At 40.7% G+C, this 18,371-nt stretch overlaps 1 protein-coding gene across 1 annotated transcript in view; it reads left to right on the top strand.

Annotated features, from left to right (window-relative positions):
• The window catches only part of GGH (gamma-glutamyl hydrolase), a 35,165-nt gene extending 22,738 nt beyond the window's left edge, over positions 1-12,427 (top strand). Inside the window, exons 8-9 of the mRNA XM_021718091.1 lie at positions 9,592-9,729; positions 11,518-12,427. Coding sequence (XP_021573766.1) covers positions 9,592-9,729; positions 11,518-11,639 — 260 coding nt within the window. The 3' untranslated portion in view covers positions 11,640-12,427. The remainder of the gene's footprint in view (positions 1-9,591; positions 9,730-11,517) is intronic.
• The last annotated feature ends 5,944 nt before the right edge of the window (positions 12,428-18,371 follow it).

Below are 18,371 nucleotides of genomic sequence, written 5' to 3'. Positions count from 1 at the left end.
CTTTACCTGGCTTGGGTATCAATGTGATGTTGGCTTCGTAAAATGATTGGGGAGAGTTCCATCTTTTCAATTGCCTGGAATACCTTCATTAGGATTGGTATCAGCTCCTCCTTAAATGTCTTGTAGAATTCTGCTGGAAAGCCATCTGGTCCAGGGCTTTTTTTTGTAGGAAGTTTTCTTATTACGTAGTCGATTTCCTTGATTGTTATTGGTTTATTTAGGGTCTCAATTTCTTCTTGTTCCAACTTAGGTAGGTTGTGTGATGTCAGAAAGTCCTCCATTTCCTTAAGGTTTTCAAGTTTGTTTCCATACAAGTGTACGTAGTAGTCTCTAATGATCTTTTGTATTTCTTCAGGGTCAAATGTGACTTCATCTTTTGTGTTTCTGATTGTGCTTATTTGGTTTTTTTCTCGTTTTTTCTTGGTCAGTCTAGCTAGGGGACCATTGATCTTGTTTATGCTTTCGAAGAACCAGCTTTTTGTTTCATTGATTTTTTTCTATTATCTTTTTGTCTTCTATGTCCTGGATTTGGGCTTTTATTTTGGTGATCTGGGTTCTTCTGCTGAAGTTAGGGTTTTTGTGGTCTTGCTTTTCCAGTTTCTTTAGGTGGCTTGTTAGGTTGTGAATTTCTGTTCCTTCTATTTTCCTCATGTGTGTTTGTAGGGATATAAATTCCCCTCTTATTACAGCTTTTAAGGTGTCCCAGAGATTTTGGTAAGATGTTTCTTCATTTTCATTTGTTTCCAGGTATCTTTTGATCTCTGTTTTGATGTCATCATTGACCCAGGAGTTGTTTAGCATCATGCTGTTTAGTGTCCATGTGTTTGTGTGTTTTGGGGGGACTTTGTTGGTGTCAATGTTTATTTTTATTCCACTGTGTCCGAGAAGGTGCATGGTAGGATTTCAGTCCTTTTAAATTTGCTTATGCTTGATTTGTGTTCAATTATGTGGTCAATCTTAGAATATGTTCCATGCGGTGATGAGTAGAATGTGTATTCTGTGGTCTTTGGATGGAGTGTTCTGTAGGTATCAATTAAGTCCATTTGGTCCAGAGTATCATTGAGGTTCCGGATCTCCTTGCTGATTTTTTGTCCTGATGATCTGTCTAGGGTTGTGAGTGGTATATTAAAGTCCCCAGTTATGATGGTGCTAGAGTCAGTGTCTTTCTTTAGTTTTCCTAGAAGTTGCTTTATGAAAGTTGGCGCACCTATGTTGGGTGCATATATGTTTATGATAGATATTTCTTGTTGATGGAGTGAACCTTTTATCATTATGTAGTGGCCCTCTGTATCTTTTTTAATTTTTGATAGCTTAAATGGTATTTTTTCTGAAATTAGGATTGCAACTCCTCCTTTTTTTTGTGTTCCATTCGCCTGAAAATTTGTTTCCTATCCTCTTACTTTGAGTCTGTGTATGTCTTTTCTAGTGAGATGGGTCTCTTGAAGGCAGTATGTTGTTGCCTGGTGATATTTTATCCATTTTGTCATTCTGTGTCTTTTCAGTGGTGCGTTTAGTCCCTTCACATTCAGACTAATTACTGAAATGTGAGAGTTCGTCCCTATCATGGAGTTCTTATTGAGTTGTTGTTCTTCCACTTGGTTTTTTCTTTTTTTTGTTTTTTGTCTTTCTTTTGGTTTTGGGGTTGGTTCGTGTATATTTTATTCTTTTCCCTGTACTCTTGTGAAGAACGTTGTTCTTTTTCCTTCTGTGTTTTGTACTTTCTTAAGTGTTTCATGTAGAGATGGTTTGATGGCAGCATAAGTTCTTAGGGATTGGATATCTGGGAAAGATTTTAATTCTCCCTCACTGAAGAAGCTTAGCTTGGCCGGGTAGGTTATTCTTGGTTGAAATTGTTTATCTTTTAGGACTTTGAAGATAGGGCTCCAAGCTCTCCTAGCCTGCAGGGTTTCTGCAGATAAATCTGCTTCTATTCTGATCTTCCATGGTAGGTGATCTGGCCTTTTTCTCTTACTGCCTTTAGGATTTTTTCTTTTGTGCCTACTTTATTTAGGCGAATTATTACGTGTCTAGGAGTTGGTCTTCTCATTTGTTGTCTTGCAGGGGTTCTCTGAATCTCCTGTGTTTGAATTTTTGCATCACTAATTAGATAAGGGAAGTTTTCTTGGATGATCTCATGGAAAGTTTGTTCCAATGTGGTCTCTGTTTCTCTTCCTCAGAGAGTCTGATTACTCTTAGGTTAGGCCTCTTGAGTTAGTCACTCATCTCTTGAAGGTTTTGTTCTGTCTTTTTGAGCTTATTTTCTGTGTTTTTAAGAGTTTGGGTTATTTGTATATTTTGGTCCTCAGGCTCTGAGATTCTTTCTTCTGCTTGGGTAATTCTGCTTTCCATGCTTATCAGTTTGTTATTTATTTCATTCACAATATTCTTTATTACTCTTATCTCAGATATCAGCTCCTTCCTAGTTTCTTCTTGTGTCTCCTCAATTCTTTTTAATCTCTCCATTATTGTTTTGATATCTACATTTGCAGTTTGAGACCCTTCATTCTGGGGGCTTTTCATTGTTTGCATTCCAAAGTCAGTTTTCTCAGTATCTGCTCTCCCAGGCGTCTGGGAGAGACCCATACTCTTCTTTTGGTTTTTCTTCATTTCTGTAGATTTTTCTCCCTCTCCCCCTTTCCCTCCCTTTCTTCAATTCTGTTTTTGAGGGAAGGTGGAGTTGCTTTTATTTCTCTTCTGCAATGACCTGTTCTTTCTTATGAGGGTCTTCTGGTTTTGTTCACTTTTCCCTCTGCTTTACAGTCTGTCTGTTCAGCAGTATGTAGTCTTGGTCCCTAGATTTAAAAAGGGGGCGTATAAAAGAGGAAAATAATGGAGGAAGGGGGAGTCAATAGGGAGTTAGAAAGAGAGAAGTGCGAGAGGGAAAACAGATATACATACCAACTATCAGGTGAGAAGGAGACACAGGGCTGGGAAGAGGTGAAGAAAGACACGTAAGAAAGATTCCCTAAAGAGTACTGATAGCTACACAGAGACAGGCCAGTAAAATCGAGAAACAGTGTAAGTCAGAAGGTAAACAACAAACGTGATCTAAACCAACAGTTACAGTGATAAAAGCATAAGTCAAAATAAGCGAAAGAGAGAAGTGCGAGAGGTAAAACAGATATACATACCAACTATCAGGTGAGAAAGAGACACAGGGCCGGGAAGAAGTGAAGAAAGACACGTAAGAAAGATTCCCTAAGGAGTACTGATAACTACAGAGACAGGCCAATACAATCGAGAAACAGTGTAAGTCAGAAGGTAAACAACAGACATTATCTAAACTAACAGTTACAATGATAAAATGATAAGTCAAAATAAGCGAAAGAGAGAAATGCGAGAGGTAAGACAGATATACATACCAACTATCAGGTGAGAAAGAGACACAGGGCCGGGAAGAAGTGAAGAAAAACACGTAAGAAAGATTCCCTAAAGAGTACTGATAGCTACACAGAGACAGGCCAATAAAATCAAGAAACAGTGTAAGTCAGAAGGTAAACACCAAACGTGATCTAAACCAACAGTTTCAATGATAAAATCATAAGTCAAAATAAGCGATCAGACTAGAGTCACTTCTCTGATCTCCGATTCCGGCCTCTCCCTTTTGTTTTTCGTTGCAGTGTAGGGGTGGGGCTTTGTCTCCTGTTTCGCGCTGTTGCCTTAGGAACTGAGGTAAAGTTTGTTGATAGGTGGGCGGGGCAATGGAAGTCTCTGCCTGGAGAATAGCAAGGTAGTTTAAGCAGATCTGTTTTTCTCCACTTGTCTGGGTCCCCCGGCTTGGGGTCTCGCACTGAGTGCCTCAGCCAGGGTGGGCCCGGAGTTCCAGAGCTCCAAAGTCCCAAAGGGCGGGTGGTGAGCAGTGAGAGTGGTGCTGGGCCCCCTACAGGGTACTTCAGCCAGGAATGGGACTGGTGTCTCTGAGGGGCAGGTGCCCAGAGCCTCCCTGTGCGACCGGCGGCTTGGTGCCGGGCTGGAGACAGTGCAGCCAGGGAGGGATCTGGAGGGGGGCTGGGACCAGAGACTTCCACACACGTAGTAGAACAGCAGCAGTCGGGGGGGCGCAATATCTGGCCCTGTGTGGGACCGAAGTTCCCGTGCCTGGCACCAACATGGTTGGTGGTGGGCTGGGGGATGGGGGAAGAGAAGTAATAGCCTTTTTGGGAACTCACGTTCAGAGAATCTCACCAGTTCACCTATGCCGTCGCCATCTTGCTTCCAGCTCATTATTTTTTTAAGAGACAAGATCTCACTCTTTTGCCCAGGATGGGAGCAAAATTTTCTCTGGGAATATCTGTCTTAGAATATTTCTCGCTCATCTGTGTAAATTGCAAATTACAGAAAAAGTAGGAAGTGTCCCAGTACTGATTAGTGTAGGTGGTCATACCAAATTAATTAATCAGGTAGCAGTAAAGGTCTTGCAGTACAATGCAAAGTGATGGATTGACCAGAAGCCTTGAGTGGAGATGTCATTTTACAGATGTCTCCTGTCTATTCCAGTAGATAAAGACTAGATAACTGTAAACTAAAGTGAGACCTCCTATGAACAAGGCTTGATGGAATGGGACAAGCAGGGGAGGTGCCAGGAGAAGTTGGAAGTGGGAAAAGAGTCCAGAGGAGGAAAGACTCCATCTGTTTCGTGTGTTACATGACCTCCTTATCCTGTCTTTGAGTTTGTGAGGCTGGCTCGCACTACCCGAGAGGTCAAGATACTGGAGTGGAAAAAACTAGACTAAATTGAGTAGTCCATGTTATTCAAAGATTGACCATCTCATGACAGGGGCTTGCTTGTGGGAAAGGTCAAGCCTGTGAGGATTCAGAAATGATATCCAGGCAATTCTGAGGAAGGTTGATTAACCCAGTCTAAAGTGAGTGTGTCATTGGAGCCTATCATCTTTTCTCTAACCCTGTTTTCCCCTCCTGTATTTTTTACTATAGTTGGTAGCATCATGTTTACCACATCATCTAAAGTTAGAAACCTAGGGGTTGTCCCTGTCCTCCTTCCCTCATTCTTCACGTCTAAAAAATTCATGCCAGTGTCCACTCCCCACATCCTTTAATAATGTTTCCTCTTCCCTATTTAGCCTGTGCCATCCTGCTTCAGCATTAGCCACCTGCCACCTCAATTGCAATAGCCACCTAGCCCCTCTACCAGTTCATCTTCCAGCCAGCCACTGCCGATCCCTCTGAAGTACCAGTTTGATTGTGTTGGCTGAAGCAAACTCCTCAGTGGCTCTTCAGCATTGGAAGATGGAGTCTAGATTTACCAGATCATTTTTTCCACACCCTCGTCCTGCCTTCACCTCTATCCTGTAACCCTGCCCCACCTGTTTGGTGCACACCCTCCCAAGAACGGTGCTTCTTACCTCTGTGCTTCTCATGTGTTTCCTCTTCTCTGAAAAGCTTTCCCTTTCCCCCAGTTTCTTCTCTTGATGAAGTCTTAGCTATCTGGAAAGATGCAGGTCAGTTGTCATCTCCTACATTCCTTCTCCACCATTATTCCTCCTCTCCACATCCTCAGTGCTTTTGGCGCTACATGAGAATGTTTCTTAAAGCACATATATGTTCATGTTTTATCTTTTCCTCTGGGTTAAGAACGCATTAAGACCTGGAGCCACATCTTGTTTTTTTAAACTTTTAAATTTTTTATTTTAAAGATGTGGAGTGCATTTCAGGGTTAGGCATACAAATGTTCATTAGCATCTTATTTTCATTTGTGTCCCCAGTGCTTTGTGTAAACCTCATAGTTGTTGAATAAATGCCTAATTATTTAAATGATAAAGTGTTGGTTTGGAAGTTAGGGAATCAGCCGCCATGTTGATGCTACTCTTTTTTTTTTGAGTCACAGTCTCACTCTGTCACCTAGATTGGAGTGCAGTGGTACAATCATGATTCACCACAGCCTTGAACTCCTGGGCCCAGATGATCCTCCTGCCCCAGTCTCCCAAGTAGATAGGACTACAGGTGTGTGCCACCACACCCAGCTAGTTTTTTTAGTTTTAGTTTTAATTTTTGTAGATATGAGGTCTCACTATATTGCCCATGCTGGTCTTGAAATCCGGGGTCAAGTGATCTTCCCACCCCAGCCTCCCAAGGTGCTGGGATTACATGCGTGAGACACCACACCAGCCTCCCAGAATACTGGGATTACAGACATGAGCCACCACACCTGACTAGTGCTACTCTTAAGTATGTCATACCAGGCCAATTTGAAAATTTTATCATCTGAAAATTTTCTCACACCTCCAACATTGGAACATCTGAGATGTTCTATTATTTGCATATTTTAATTCTACCTCTGATGCTTCTGTTCTAAATTAGTGAGGCAGGGCATGATTCCTACCATTTTCAGAAGCTTGCATTAGTCTTTTAGTAATGCAGTTTACTAAAGAAGACTATATCTTACTTATTTCTGATCTCAGTGTGTACACACACACACACACACACACACACACACACACACACACAAACAAGAGGACTTCAAAATGTTCATGGAAACAATGAAATTAAAAGATAAATGCAAACTGTATTTCTCAACATAAACTCCATCAAGTTCAAGACACTTTTGTAATAGTTGATACCAGCCATTTAGTTGATTGAAGGTCCTGAGAATTTAACCATGTCATTACAGTCTTTTTAACATTAGTAGCTGAAGAAAAATGGATGTCTTTCAGAGATTTTTTAGGAAACAAAAGGAAGTCAGAAGAAGCCAAGTCAGGACTATCAAGTAGATGCCTAATTATTTCTCATTGAAAAGAGAGGAATGAGTAGGAAATTTTCACAATGTAGAAGGACTCTCGTGAAGCTTTCCCAGGTGTTCGTCTGCTAAAGTTTTGGCTTTCTCAAAACCCTCTCATGATAAACATATGTTTTTCTTTTGCCCTTCAGAAAGTCAACAAGCAAAAGTCAGGTTGCCTAGAGCATCCACAAAAATTGTTGCCTTGACCTTTGCTCTCATCTGGTCCACTTTTGCTTTGACTGGGCCACTTCTACCTCTTGGTAGCCATTGCTTTGATTGTGCTTTGTCTTTAGGATCATACTGGTAAAGCCTTATTTTATCTCCTGCCATAATTCTTCAGATAAATCCTTCAGATTCTTGATCTCACTTGTTTAAAATTTCCATCGAGGCCGGACTCAGTGGCTCAGCCTATAATCCCAGCACTTTGGGAGGCCGAGGTGAGTGGATTGCCTGAGCCCACGGGTTTGAGACCTGCCCGGGCAACTTGGCGAGACCTCATCTCTACAATAAATCAAAAAATTAACTGGGCATGGTAGCACGCGCCTGTAGTTCCAGCTACTTGGAAGGCTGAGGCTGAAGGATCGCCGAGCCCAGCAGGTCGAGGCTGCAGTGGCTGGGAGCGGTCACTGCATTCCAGTCTGGGTGGCAGAGTGAGACTCCAACTAAAAAAATAAAATGAAATAAAATTTCCATCGAAAGCATTCTTCTTGTCTGCAGCTGCTCTAGTGGTTTTGGCACCCACTGAGTGGATCACTTGCTCAACTTTAAGTCACAGTTGTATAAGCGGAATCAGTTGAGATGTCTATGATGTTGGCTATTTGAGCTGTTAATTGTCAGTACTCTAATTGGGGCACAAATGATGAATGTTTTCTAGGCCAATTGATGTGAATGGTCTGCCGCTATGGGCTTCCTCTTCAACATTGTCTCATCCCTTCTTAAAATGAGTTATACATTTGTAAAATGCTGATTTCCTTGGGGCATTGTTCCCATCAACTTTTAGTAAGCCATCAGTAATTTCATCAGTCTTCCACCCAAGTTCACCATAAATTTGCTGTTTGTTCTTCCGTTTTAGAAGAATTGATGTTGCTCTAATAGGGGCCCTTTTCATACTGATGTCTTAGCCTTCTCAGTGCCTCAAACTAGACTTGGTTTAGACATATTATAACAAGTTATTATGAGTTTATTTTGGTGCCCCAAATTTTGAAATCTGCGTCATTTTTTCATAGTACATATTTTCCATAAACTTTTTGAAGACCTCTCGTATATATCTGTATGTCTTTCTCTATATCAGATAAATCCTTTTTGTGATTTATTACTTAAGGCATTATTTAATCCTATAGTGCTTTTCATATCTCAAACAAAAATATTAGAAGGTCTGCCTTTCAGTTAAGTGTGTTTAGCAGTTAGTTTCCTATCCATCCAGCCTGTGGGTCTCTTGCTGGTAGCTTCACATATAGTCTCAGACCAGAGAGAGAAAGGGCACAAAGTCATAAGCAGGTGGGGGAGAAGAAGTGAGAGGGAAGCAGCAGAGTGCCCCGTAGATAGGTTGCTTGTGGTAGGTTTTTCCTCCTGTGAACCCCCACAAAGAATAAAATGTTTGCCTTTCTGTGACTTGCTCTCCAGTGAAAGGTGCCTTGTGGTATGTGAGCGGACAGTGGTCTGTCCCCTTGATATATCTTCTTTCAGCTAATTCTCTTCATTTCTCCAAGTATTTTCTGATGTAGTCATGGTTACGATTCCAAAGCAAAAAATAATAGTTTTAAAAATTAAAATTAGGAAAGGCATATGTGAAGGAAAAAAGAGATGAGCACGTACATTTTTCTGAATGTAAATATTATGCATTTTTACTTTTGTTTTACATTGTGGAATTTTTCAAGCATATGCAAAAATAGAATAATATAATGAACCCTCAGTACCTCTGTTAGCATCAACAATTGTCAACAGGTGTGTGGCCCTTCTTGTTTCAAATCTGTTTTCTCTCCACACTGGGTTATTTTTTGAGGCAAATTCTAGGGATTATATTGTTTTATGCCTATATCTAGCAGTTCTAAAAATAACTGAATTATGTTACTGATAATTTTTAACATCAACCTTTTAACTTTTAAAAGCTATTTTTTAAACTTACACTATAAGCCTAGGCAACATAGTGAGACCCTGTCTCTACAAAAAAATAAAAACTTAGCCAGGAATGGTGGCGAGTGCCTGTAGTCCCAGCTACCTGGGAGGTTCAGTTGGAAGTATCACCTCTAAGCCCAGGAGATCAAGGCTCTGGTGAGCCCTGATCGTGCCACTGCACTCCAGCCTGGGCGCCAGGGTGAGACCTCGACTCAAAAATACATAAATAAAATTAATTAAAAATTTGCACTATGAAGTCATCAATCATTCCATAGACTGAAAGAGAGACACATTGGGACAAATTGACTTACATAAAAGTACACTGGAAGTGCTGCCATAGTTCATTCTTATATGAATAAGTCATTGTCGGAACGCAGGAAAGCACTATGAAAGTTAGGAGGAAGAGACTCATCATGGAAGAAATCTGTGTCACTAATCAGACAGGCACCTGACTTTTGAACTGGGAGAGATTCTTAGGCTCAGCTTTTTTTTTACTGTACTATGATTTGAAAGAGTGAAGCATATTACAGATTGTAAAAGGTTGCTAGTTAGTGAAATAATGTTGGTAATTTGCACATTGACTGTGAATCAAAATTATTTTGTGTCTGAAAGAATATGTACAATTTTACTCTGATATAGTGAGTTATAAAATAATCTTTTACTTAGGACATGAAACAATTTTATTATAAGGGACATTTTAAATCGTTCTTAACGCTTACTAGTTTGTGTTCTTTTTACAGGATATAAGTATCCGATATATGGTGTCCAGTGGCATCCAGAGAAAGCACCTTATGAGTGGAAGAAATTAGAAGGCATTTCCCATGCACCTAATGCTGTGAAAACGGCATTTTATTTAGCAGAGTTCTTTGTTAATGAAGGTAATATGGCGGAGGGTACATAATTTGGTCACTCTAGTGTAGTTTTGAAAGAAATTGCTGGGCAACCCCCTCTGGTCTCCTCCTGCTCTGGAGCTTTTCTGTCCTCTCAATAAATCCTACTTTCTCCAAAAAAGAAAGAAAGAAAGAAAGAAAAATTGTCCTCATCTGAACTTTTGTTGACTCCTTTGCTCTATAAATGTTCTCTAAATTCTATATGTTTAACTTTAATGTGTAAGCCTTGAAGTGGAGATATTAGACACTCAAGTAAAACTAGGACAGCTGTTTCAATTAACAGTATCATACATGCTAGAGTGGACAGCATTCTTGAACAACAGCATAAAGAATGTTGAATTATTTTCTTTCTTGCATACTTTTTATTTAGATTCTTCCCCCAACTCTTATTTTTATGACTAATGCTTTAATTATAACATTCTCTGAAAAGTAAATATTATTTTTTCAAGACAATGTATACATTGAATATGTACTCACCAGTCTGTGATTTTAAGACTGCTTGTCTATAGGCATTGGCACATTGGAGAAAATTGATACGCTTTGTCTGCTTTTTGGTGATGAAAATGGGCATTTCTTCCTTTTTTTTTTAAGTATTTATATTTATTTCAGTAGCTTTAGGAGGGTATAAATAGTTTTTGGTTGCATGGATGCATTGTTTAGCAGCAGAGAAGTCTGGGTTTTTAGTGTACCCACCGCCCTTACCTGTGCACATTGTACCTGCTAGGTGCTTTTTCATTCCTCTACCCTTTCCCACCTTCCTTCTTTTGGGACTCCAATGTTCATTATACTGTTCTCGATGCTTTTGCAAATCTTTAGTTTAGCTCCTACTTCTGAGTGAGAACATGCAGTGTTTGGTTTTCTGTTCCTGTGTTAGATCGTTTAAGATTATGTTCTCCCATTCCATCCAGGTTGCTGCAAAAGATAATACTTCATTCTTTTTTTAATGCCTGAATAGTATTTCATGCTGTGTATATACCACATTTTTATTATCTACTGATTTGTTGATGGGCATCTAGTTGATTTCACATCTTTGCAATTTTGAATTGTGCTGCGAAAAAACATCCAAGTGGGCTGGACTCGGTGGCTCAGCCTGTAATACCAGCACTTTGGGAGGCCAAGGCGAATGGATTGCCTGAGTCCACAGGTTCGAGACCAGCCCAGGCAACATGGCGAGACCTCATCTCTACAATAAATTAAAAATAAGCTGGGTGTGGTAGTGCATGCCTGTAGTTCTGGCTACTTGGAAGGCTGAGGCGGAAGGATTGCCCGGAGCAGGTCGATGCTGGGGTGGCTGTGAGTGTGCCACGGCACTCCAGCCTGGGTGACGGAGTGAGGCTCCAACTCAAAAAAAAAAAAAACAAAAAAAAATCCAAGCGCAGGTGTTGTTTTTGTATAACAACTTCTGATCCTTTGGGTATACCTAATAGTGGGATTGCTGGATTGAATGGTAGGTCTAATTTTAGTTCTTTGAGAAATCTCCATATTGATTTTTATAGAGGTACTAATTTGCATGGTCACCAACAGTGTATAAACAGTCCCTTTTCACCATATCCATTTGAATGGGTTGAGGAGTGAGCACCACATTGCATGTGGTAGGAGGCAGATACGGTGTAACTGCGCATCAGTAGGTCACGGTGCCATCATTTCATGCACTGCTCTTCTTGTTGATGTTTTTCCCACTTAATGCTGATTGCAGGAAGAAATATTGTAAACTAGTCTTTTGAAAATTTTGCCATCCAATCTTTCAAAAAGATTAACACTTTATTTTTCTTGCAGCTCGGAAAAGCAATCATCATTTTAAATATGAATCTGAAGAGGAGAAAGCACTGATTTATCAATTCCGTCCAGTTTATACTGGGAATATTTCTTCATTTCAGCAATGTTATATGTTTGATTGAAAATCTTTGATTGTTAACAGAGCAACTTTGAATAATTCCACGATTAAATGGTTACAGTAACTTGCTGCTTATGGCAATATTAGAAAGCCACAGAGATTCCTTTTATGTGATGTGTGTAGCTCTAATTCTTCATTTACTATATGACTATTTATATCACATTTGATAATTAAACAGTGGGGCAGATAACGAATCAGTGTTTTTCATGGAAAAGCTTTCTTTTATCTGAAGATTAGAGAAGAGTAAATGTAATGAAAATACAAATACATATTTTTTTAATTGATTGATTCTAGAAATAAATACTGCCCCCTTCTTCACCCACCACATCCTCTTTGCTGAAGAGGCTTTTAAAATCCTACCCTCTTGTTCACTATGATATCTCCTTCCTTTGTGTCTCAGGAGTATTTTTTTTGTGTGTGTATTTATGTATGTGTATGTGTATGTGTGTGTGTATATTAACTGCTCTTTGTACCACAAAGTGCACGCATCACGAAAGCCAAGTCTGTGTCTTGAACTTTTATCTTCCACAATGTCTAACACCATAGGCCCTCAATAAATACTAAGGACTGTTTATAAATGAATTTTCCCCTGCATGGAAAATCATTAAAAAGCTGTCATATATTTATTTTGCTACTTTTTAAATATATTTCTCAATCTGTGCTACCCCTCCTCCACTCCTTATCATCACACTGAAACCCTAAAAAGTCTGAAATGTAGGAACTCCTTTAGGACAACCAGGCTGTTCAAAGAGAGAATTTGTTGAGCTGTGTCTAATAAATGGTGTTTCCACATCTGTTCTCTGTGGGTTTTTCCAGAGCTGCTACTAGAGAAATGGAAACATGGGGACAGAGTGATTGGGGATGATGCTGGAGGGCGTTATGAGTGATTTTACATGCAAAGATAAGAAGACTAATCTGAAGATATGGGGTAGACCATAATCTTTGGGCAGTAGGAACATTTGGAACATATTCATGAAAAGGGATGAACAAACTTAATTAGCCAAGAAAGAACTTTCGTAGAAATGTGGCAGATTTAGTTTCTATTCTGTCCATGAACATGAAGATTCCTTACCGAATCTCTTACTGTTGAATGTGTCTAGCACATGTTCATGTCTCCCATCACTAAAAGAGGGTAGTGACACTATGACTTGTCAGGATGCCAAGGCTTTCCCCAGCCTATTATTGTTGAAACATATAGTTCTGTTTGTCTCTGCAGTTCCTTAGAAACACTTCATCCTGACTCTACCATTACTCATAATGCTACACCATCCATCCTGCCAGTGAACTCTGCCTTCCAAATGTTCCTACTATGCTTTATTGATGACCACAAATGCAAGAAAATATGAATGATCATGTGTTTTCTTCTCATGTTTATCATTTTTCCAAATACGTGTACATAATATCCATACATATATATTTTATATATATATGGTCTATATGCTTATATATGTAGTCTTTATGCTGGAATCTGTTTCAAGACTGGACTGTGTTTCCGAGTTGACCACACATCCCTGCCTTTCACACATCACCGGCAGGAGGAATAGACAGGCTTGAGGACAAGTGAGAAATGCAGTTCCATTCAGACAAAGCCTGATACTACCATATCCATAAAAGCAAGAGAGAACATTGATTCGAAGTGCCTGTTGACGTTGCTGAATAACAGTCTGGAAAACTCTGAGATGGGTGGCCACTTGAGGACAGCCTCTCACGCATGGGGCCTGGGAAGGGGTGAGGTCACATTCTTTGTCAGCAGGAGAGAGAGGCTGAAAGACCAAATATGACTGAGGGAGGAGGTGTGGGTTAGAATAAGGAATAGGAAGGGAGAACAGAAGGTGGAAGAATTGGCTAAGTGTGGTCCTTTCTATATGCAGGAGATAGCTGATGTCTCCTTCCTCACCCTACAGTGGATTTCCCGTTTGTGAGGGCTTTTGGAGAATAATCGCCCAGGTGCTACCTTTGGCACTTCCCATTCTCTTACCTGTGTGGAATATTCCAAGTGGAGTGGAAAGGTTGGGATTCAAGGGTAGGCCTTGCACTCATGTCTATTCAGCTATATATTTCTGAGGGCCCACAGTTTCACATAACTTGAGCCCTGACACGATATTTTATGAGGGGATCTTGTGTATGTCTCCACTTCCACGCTTCAGAGTAGGGAAGTATTCAAAATCTTGTTAGTGGTCTGAGATTCTGTGGTTGGGATAGTCCTGTAGTAGCAGTTGCTGCTGCTGTTTTTTTTTTTTTTGTGTCAGAGTCTCTGTCACCCAGTCTGGAGTGCAGTAGCACAATCATGGCTCACTGCAGCCTTGACCTCCTGGGCGATCCTCTCATCTCAACCTCCTGAGCAGCTGGAACTGTAAGTGCATGCTACCAAGCCTGGCTCATTTTTCTTGATTTTTTTGTAGAGATGAGGTTTCACTATGATGCCGTGACTGGTGTCAAAGTCCTGGGCTTAAGCAGTTCTCTGGCCTCAGCCTCCCTGAGTGCTGGAATTTCAGGCATGAAGCACTGCACGTGGCGTCCTATAGCTTCTAAAGTACAGTGACAAGTCACACAGAAGTACTCAAGCCTAGGGCCTGGCACATAGTAGAACCTCAGTAACTGCCCTCCTCTCATTTTCTTCCTTCTACTGCAGTAATAGAACAGCCTCATATACATGCTGGGCCTTTCTGTTTCTTACCAAAATTGCAAGAAATTACTCCATTTAAGAATTTTCTCATATGGGAATAATTAAGAGAAAAAGACCTTTTACTCCTTGGAAACAGAAGCGTTGCTATTTCACTTGGGATTTTATTTAATTTAAACAAATTTGTTTCTAAAGTGAATAAAGTTTTTATTTCACCTAGTATTTTTCACTCTAATAATAGTTTAACACTAACTGGGAGTGTTTTTGCAGTAATGTATTAGGAACACTAGATGTCAGGAGAGAACAAGTTAACCTAATTTTTAAGGGGTTGTGTTTGCATTCAACCATATAGAACAGTAGATTTTAGGAAATTGCTAGAAACCTAAAGAACATCTACCATAGTACGATTATTATGGTAAATGTTTATTATATTTATTTAAATACCAATGTTTGTATAAACATAGACTTATGCCTAATATTGGATGTTTTCCACTCTGATCCATGAGGAGGTCCTGATGACTCAGTAAAAGTAAAAGAAACAATTTTAAGCATTTATTAGGGGCCAGGTGCTTCCACATACACCTGTAGACTATATATAAAATTACAATCCCCTTCCCCCCAATGCCTAACCGCTCAAAATCTAGTCTCAAAATCTGGGTGGATAAAGAAAGAACCACAGCCTCATATAATGAGAGATGCTTTGGGGAGGGGTCTCATGGAAGGTGCCAAATCAATCAAGTATTCCTTGATCATCTTTGGTGATATGGGGACGGGAAGAGCTTTAAACAGACATGGACATGGTTTGTATTTTTTTCCCCTATAGATTAAGGTTCCATAATATACTTTAAATCTTGCCATGGTTTCCCCCTCAGATTTAAGTGAAAGTCCTTAATCATTAGTTTTCCTATTGAACTTGTTCCTTTTTGCGTAAACTTGGCATGCTTTTAGGTTTCCAATTCTCTAAAATTTATTATAATTTCCCGTAAACCCAATTTAGAGGCAGTTTGTTTCATAATATAGATTGTCTTTAGAATTTTACAATACTGCTGTAATATCCTTTGCTGTATAGTTCAGCATTCAGGTTAATCCATCCTAAAAAATTTTCAGGGGGAAACTCAAGGGTTTGAAGGAACTGGAGGATCTCAGAATGGAAGGGATTTTCAAGGATCATGGTGACCAATGGGAAGACTTTGTATTTCCACTAATGAAGCCTAAATAGTATTTGTTTTGGGCAAGCCACACTATCCCTGGATTACATTGAACTGTTCAAAAACTAACCATAATTCTCTGTTGCCAAGCTTATATGTCATATCTTTCATCCAGTTTCCCAGTGGATAAAGGTGGAAAAGAACACCAGAAGTCAGGATGCCAAGGATCAAGTTTTATTTCTGCCATTTCCTAGGCAAATCGCACATTCACTCAACCATGAAAATTTCTATTTATACTCTGCATACTTTAAGTCCTTTAAAATTGTCCTTCAAGTTTTAAAACTCAGAATAGATTTTTTTCTTTTATAGTGTCTGATAACCTAAAAAATTATTTCATATACTTTTTAGTGGAGTTAAATAGCACAATAAAAGTTTTCAACCGGAGCATTAGAAGAGCAATTTTACTTTACCAATAGTTAAAACTATCTTCTTTCAATTTTGTAAAATAAATTGAAGATGAACATTTACATTTTTTCCCCCTCTAGTCAAAAGAATCTAAATTACTTGGATTCTCAGGTCTCTACCTGAGGACAAAGGGACTAACAAATAATACACACAAATCTATTAGTATAATTAAAGGTAATGATTGACTCCAAGTTTGAGGGAAAGTTGCCACATAAAACAAGGCTTGAATTGTTTTAGGATAGACTTTAGAACAATGGCATTGTAACAATAATAGGAAAAAGATTGAATTAAGAAGGTCTTGTTATTTCCCCTTGGAATATTTTCACACAGTTGCAAAACAATTTGTTTTCTGCTTCTTTTACTTAACTGGATCAAAAGCACATTTCTGCTTGGCTGCGTGGTCATCCCAGCAGGGTCTTTGCCCTTCAGGAGGGTTGATGACCCTAGTGAGTGACTAAGTTCAGCAGGTTAGGATTGGTCAGGATAGAGGGTGGATCAAAGGTGCAGACAGGACAGGAATTCTACTTGACATGGTTGAAAGTATGGCAGTGAGGCAGACCCAAGCCAAAGTCCACAAGGGGAATTAGAAAGGACCAGAGCTGTTCAGTATGGGCTATGGAGGGGTGAGAATTAGGGGCTGAACTAAAGAAAGCTTGAGTTGCCAGCAGGTACCTAAAAGCTGGGATAGTCCAGGAGTGCTACAGTGTCCGGGGGAGTTAGCAACTTGTTTTCTGTTGTTTAGGAGGGTGACTTGGGGCATGTCTTGCTGTCCTGGAGATATATCAAAAATTACACAAATTTGTTTTCAATGACTGACTGTAAGACATTTCATCTGTAAGAGCTACCAACATTTGCCTACATTGTATGTAGGATGGTTACTTCAAAGCCAGCACAGGTTGACATTTTAACCCCCCTCGCTCAACACCCAGATGTGGGCTCCCTGATGTATCTTCCTGGGTTCGAATGGCTCTGGGCCACCAGCCACTGCATACTCCAAAACTCTTCCACATTCTCTTTGGTCTCCTGGGGGAGAAGGGGATGGGTTGATATTCAGGGTATTTTGTGTGTGTGTGTGTTTTCCCCAACACTCCTTGTGTGAGGGTTTTTGGAGTGACCTGCTTGGCTTTGTGAGTCACTGAGTGATGTACAAGGCCAGGCTCCAGCTCCAGCCTTGGCCTCATCTATGCAAGCGTCTGCTACCTTGTGGTGAGTGGTCCAGTGTGCTGGAGCAGAACTGTCCCCACGTGTAGGGAAGACTGCCCACTCCAGTGCTCACTGGGTAAGTCTAATGCTGCAGGAAGTAGCAGAGGGTCCCATTTTGGCCTTGTGCTTATGCTCTGATCTCCAACGCAGCTTTAAGAGCAATGAAGTGATGACTGTATTTGAATTCTTTGTTGGTGTGGGGGGCGAGGGGAGTTTGCAACACAGTCTTCCTCCAAGTCCCTAACACCAGCAAAATTGAGCCATGGGAAAGTCCTTGTGCTCTCTAAATGTGCTGCAGCTTCCTAGGGCTGGGCCTCGCTGCTACCCCAGGATGTACTGCTACCCCAAGTGTTCCTTCAAGTACATCCCTTGGCTGGTGGGAGCCTCATGTCTGCTGGGCTCTGTATAATGTTCTCCCAGTTCTCTCTCATAGGAAGGATTTCCAGGTCCAGATTGAGGGAATGCTAACCTCAGGGATGTTAGGCTGTTTCAGAAGGTTTTGTTGTGACAACGCTCTCCTCCCTTAATATAGTGGTTTAAGATAACCATTTTATTTTGCTCCTGATGTTGGGGGTCTACTGGGTAGTCCTTGTGCTCTGGGCGGGTAGCAGGAAGACAACCATGTGCCCTTCCTAAGACCCAAATTCTCCCAGAGTAAGCCCGTGAGACACTGAATGCATTGAGAGGGGAATCATTGAGATCTGCAGCCATGGACTGTCTTTGTCCAAGTGTTGGGCCAGTTAGACGCTGTGACCCCCTGAAAATACTGAGACAGGACTGCTAAAATTGGTTAGCCTGGAGGCTGATAATCTGCCTATCAACCGATTTTAAAATGTGGATTTATTTTCTATATGGTATGGTGAGGCTGACAGCTCAGGAGTCAGTTAAAAAGACAGTTTATTATACATAGTTCCCAAGAAGAGGGGAGAATGCCACACCACCTACTCAAAACCATCGGAGAAACACGAGGTCTGTGGTAGGCAGGATGGGAGAATTGTGGGAAAGAGTCTTTGTTGTGGTTTTTGCAGGAAGGAATGGCAAGGCAGGGTAAGCAGGCTAAGCAGGTTTAGAATTAGCTAGTTTGCCGGGCTGGGTGGCTCAGCCTCTAATCCCAGCGCTTTGGGAGGTTGAGGTGAGTGGATTGCCTGAGCCCGCGGGTTCGAGACCCGCCTGGGCAACTTGGCGAGACCTCATCTCTACAATAAATCAAAAAAATTAGCTGAGCATGGTAGCGTGCGCCTGTAGTTCCAGCTACTTGGAAGGCTGAGGCGGAAGGATCACCAGAGCCCAGCGGGTG

Source organism: Carlito syrichta, unplaced genomic scaffold (assembly GCF_000164805.1).
Source record: "Carlito syrichta isolate Samal-C Ts95f unplaced genomic scaffold, Tarsius_syrichta-2.0.1 Scaffold311817, whole genome shotgun sequence".
Classification (NCBI taxonomy): Eukaryota; Metazoa; Chordata; class Mammalia; order Primates; family Tarsiidae; genus Carlito; species Carlito syrichta.
This window is presented reverse-complemented; position numbering and strand designations above follow the sequence as displayed.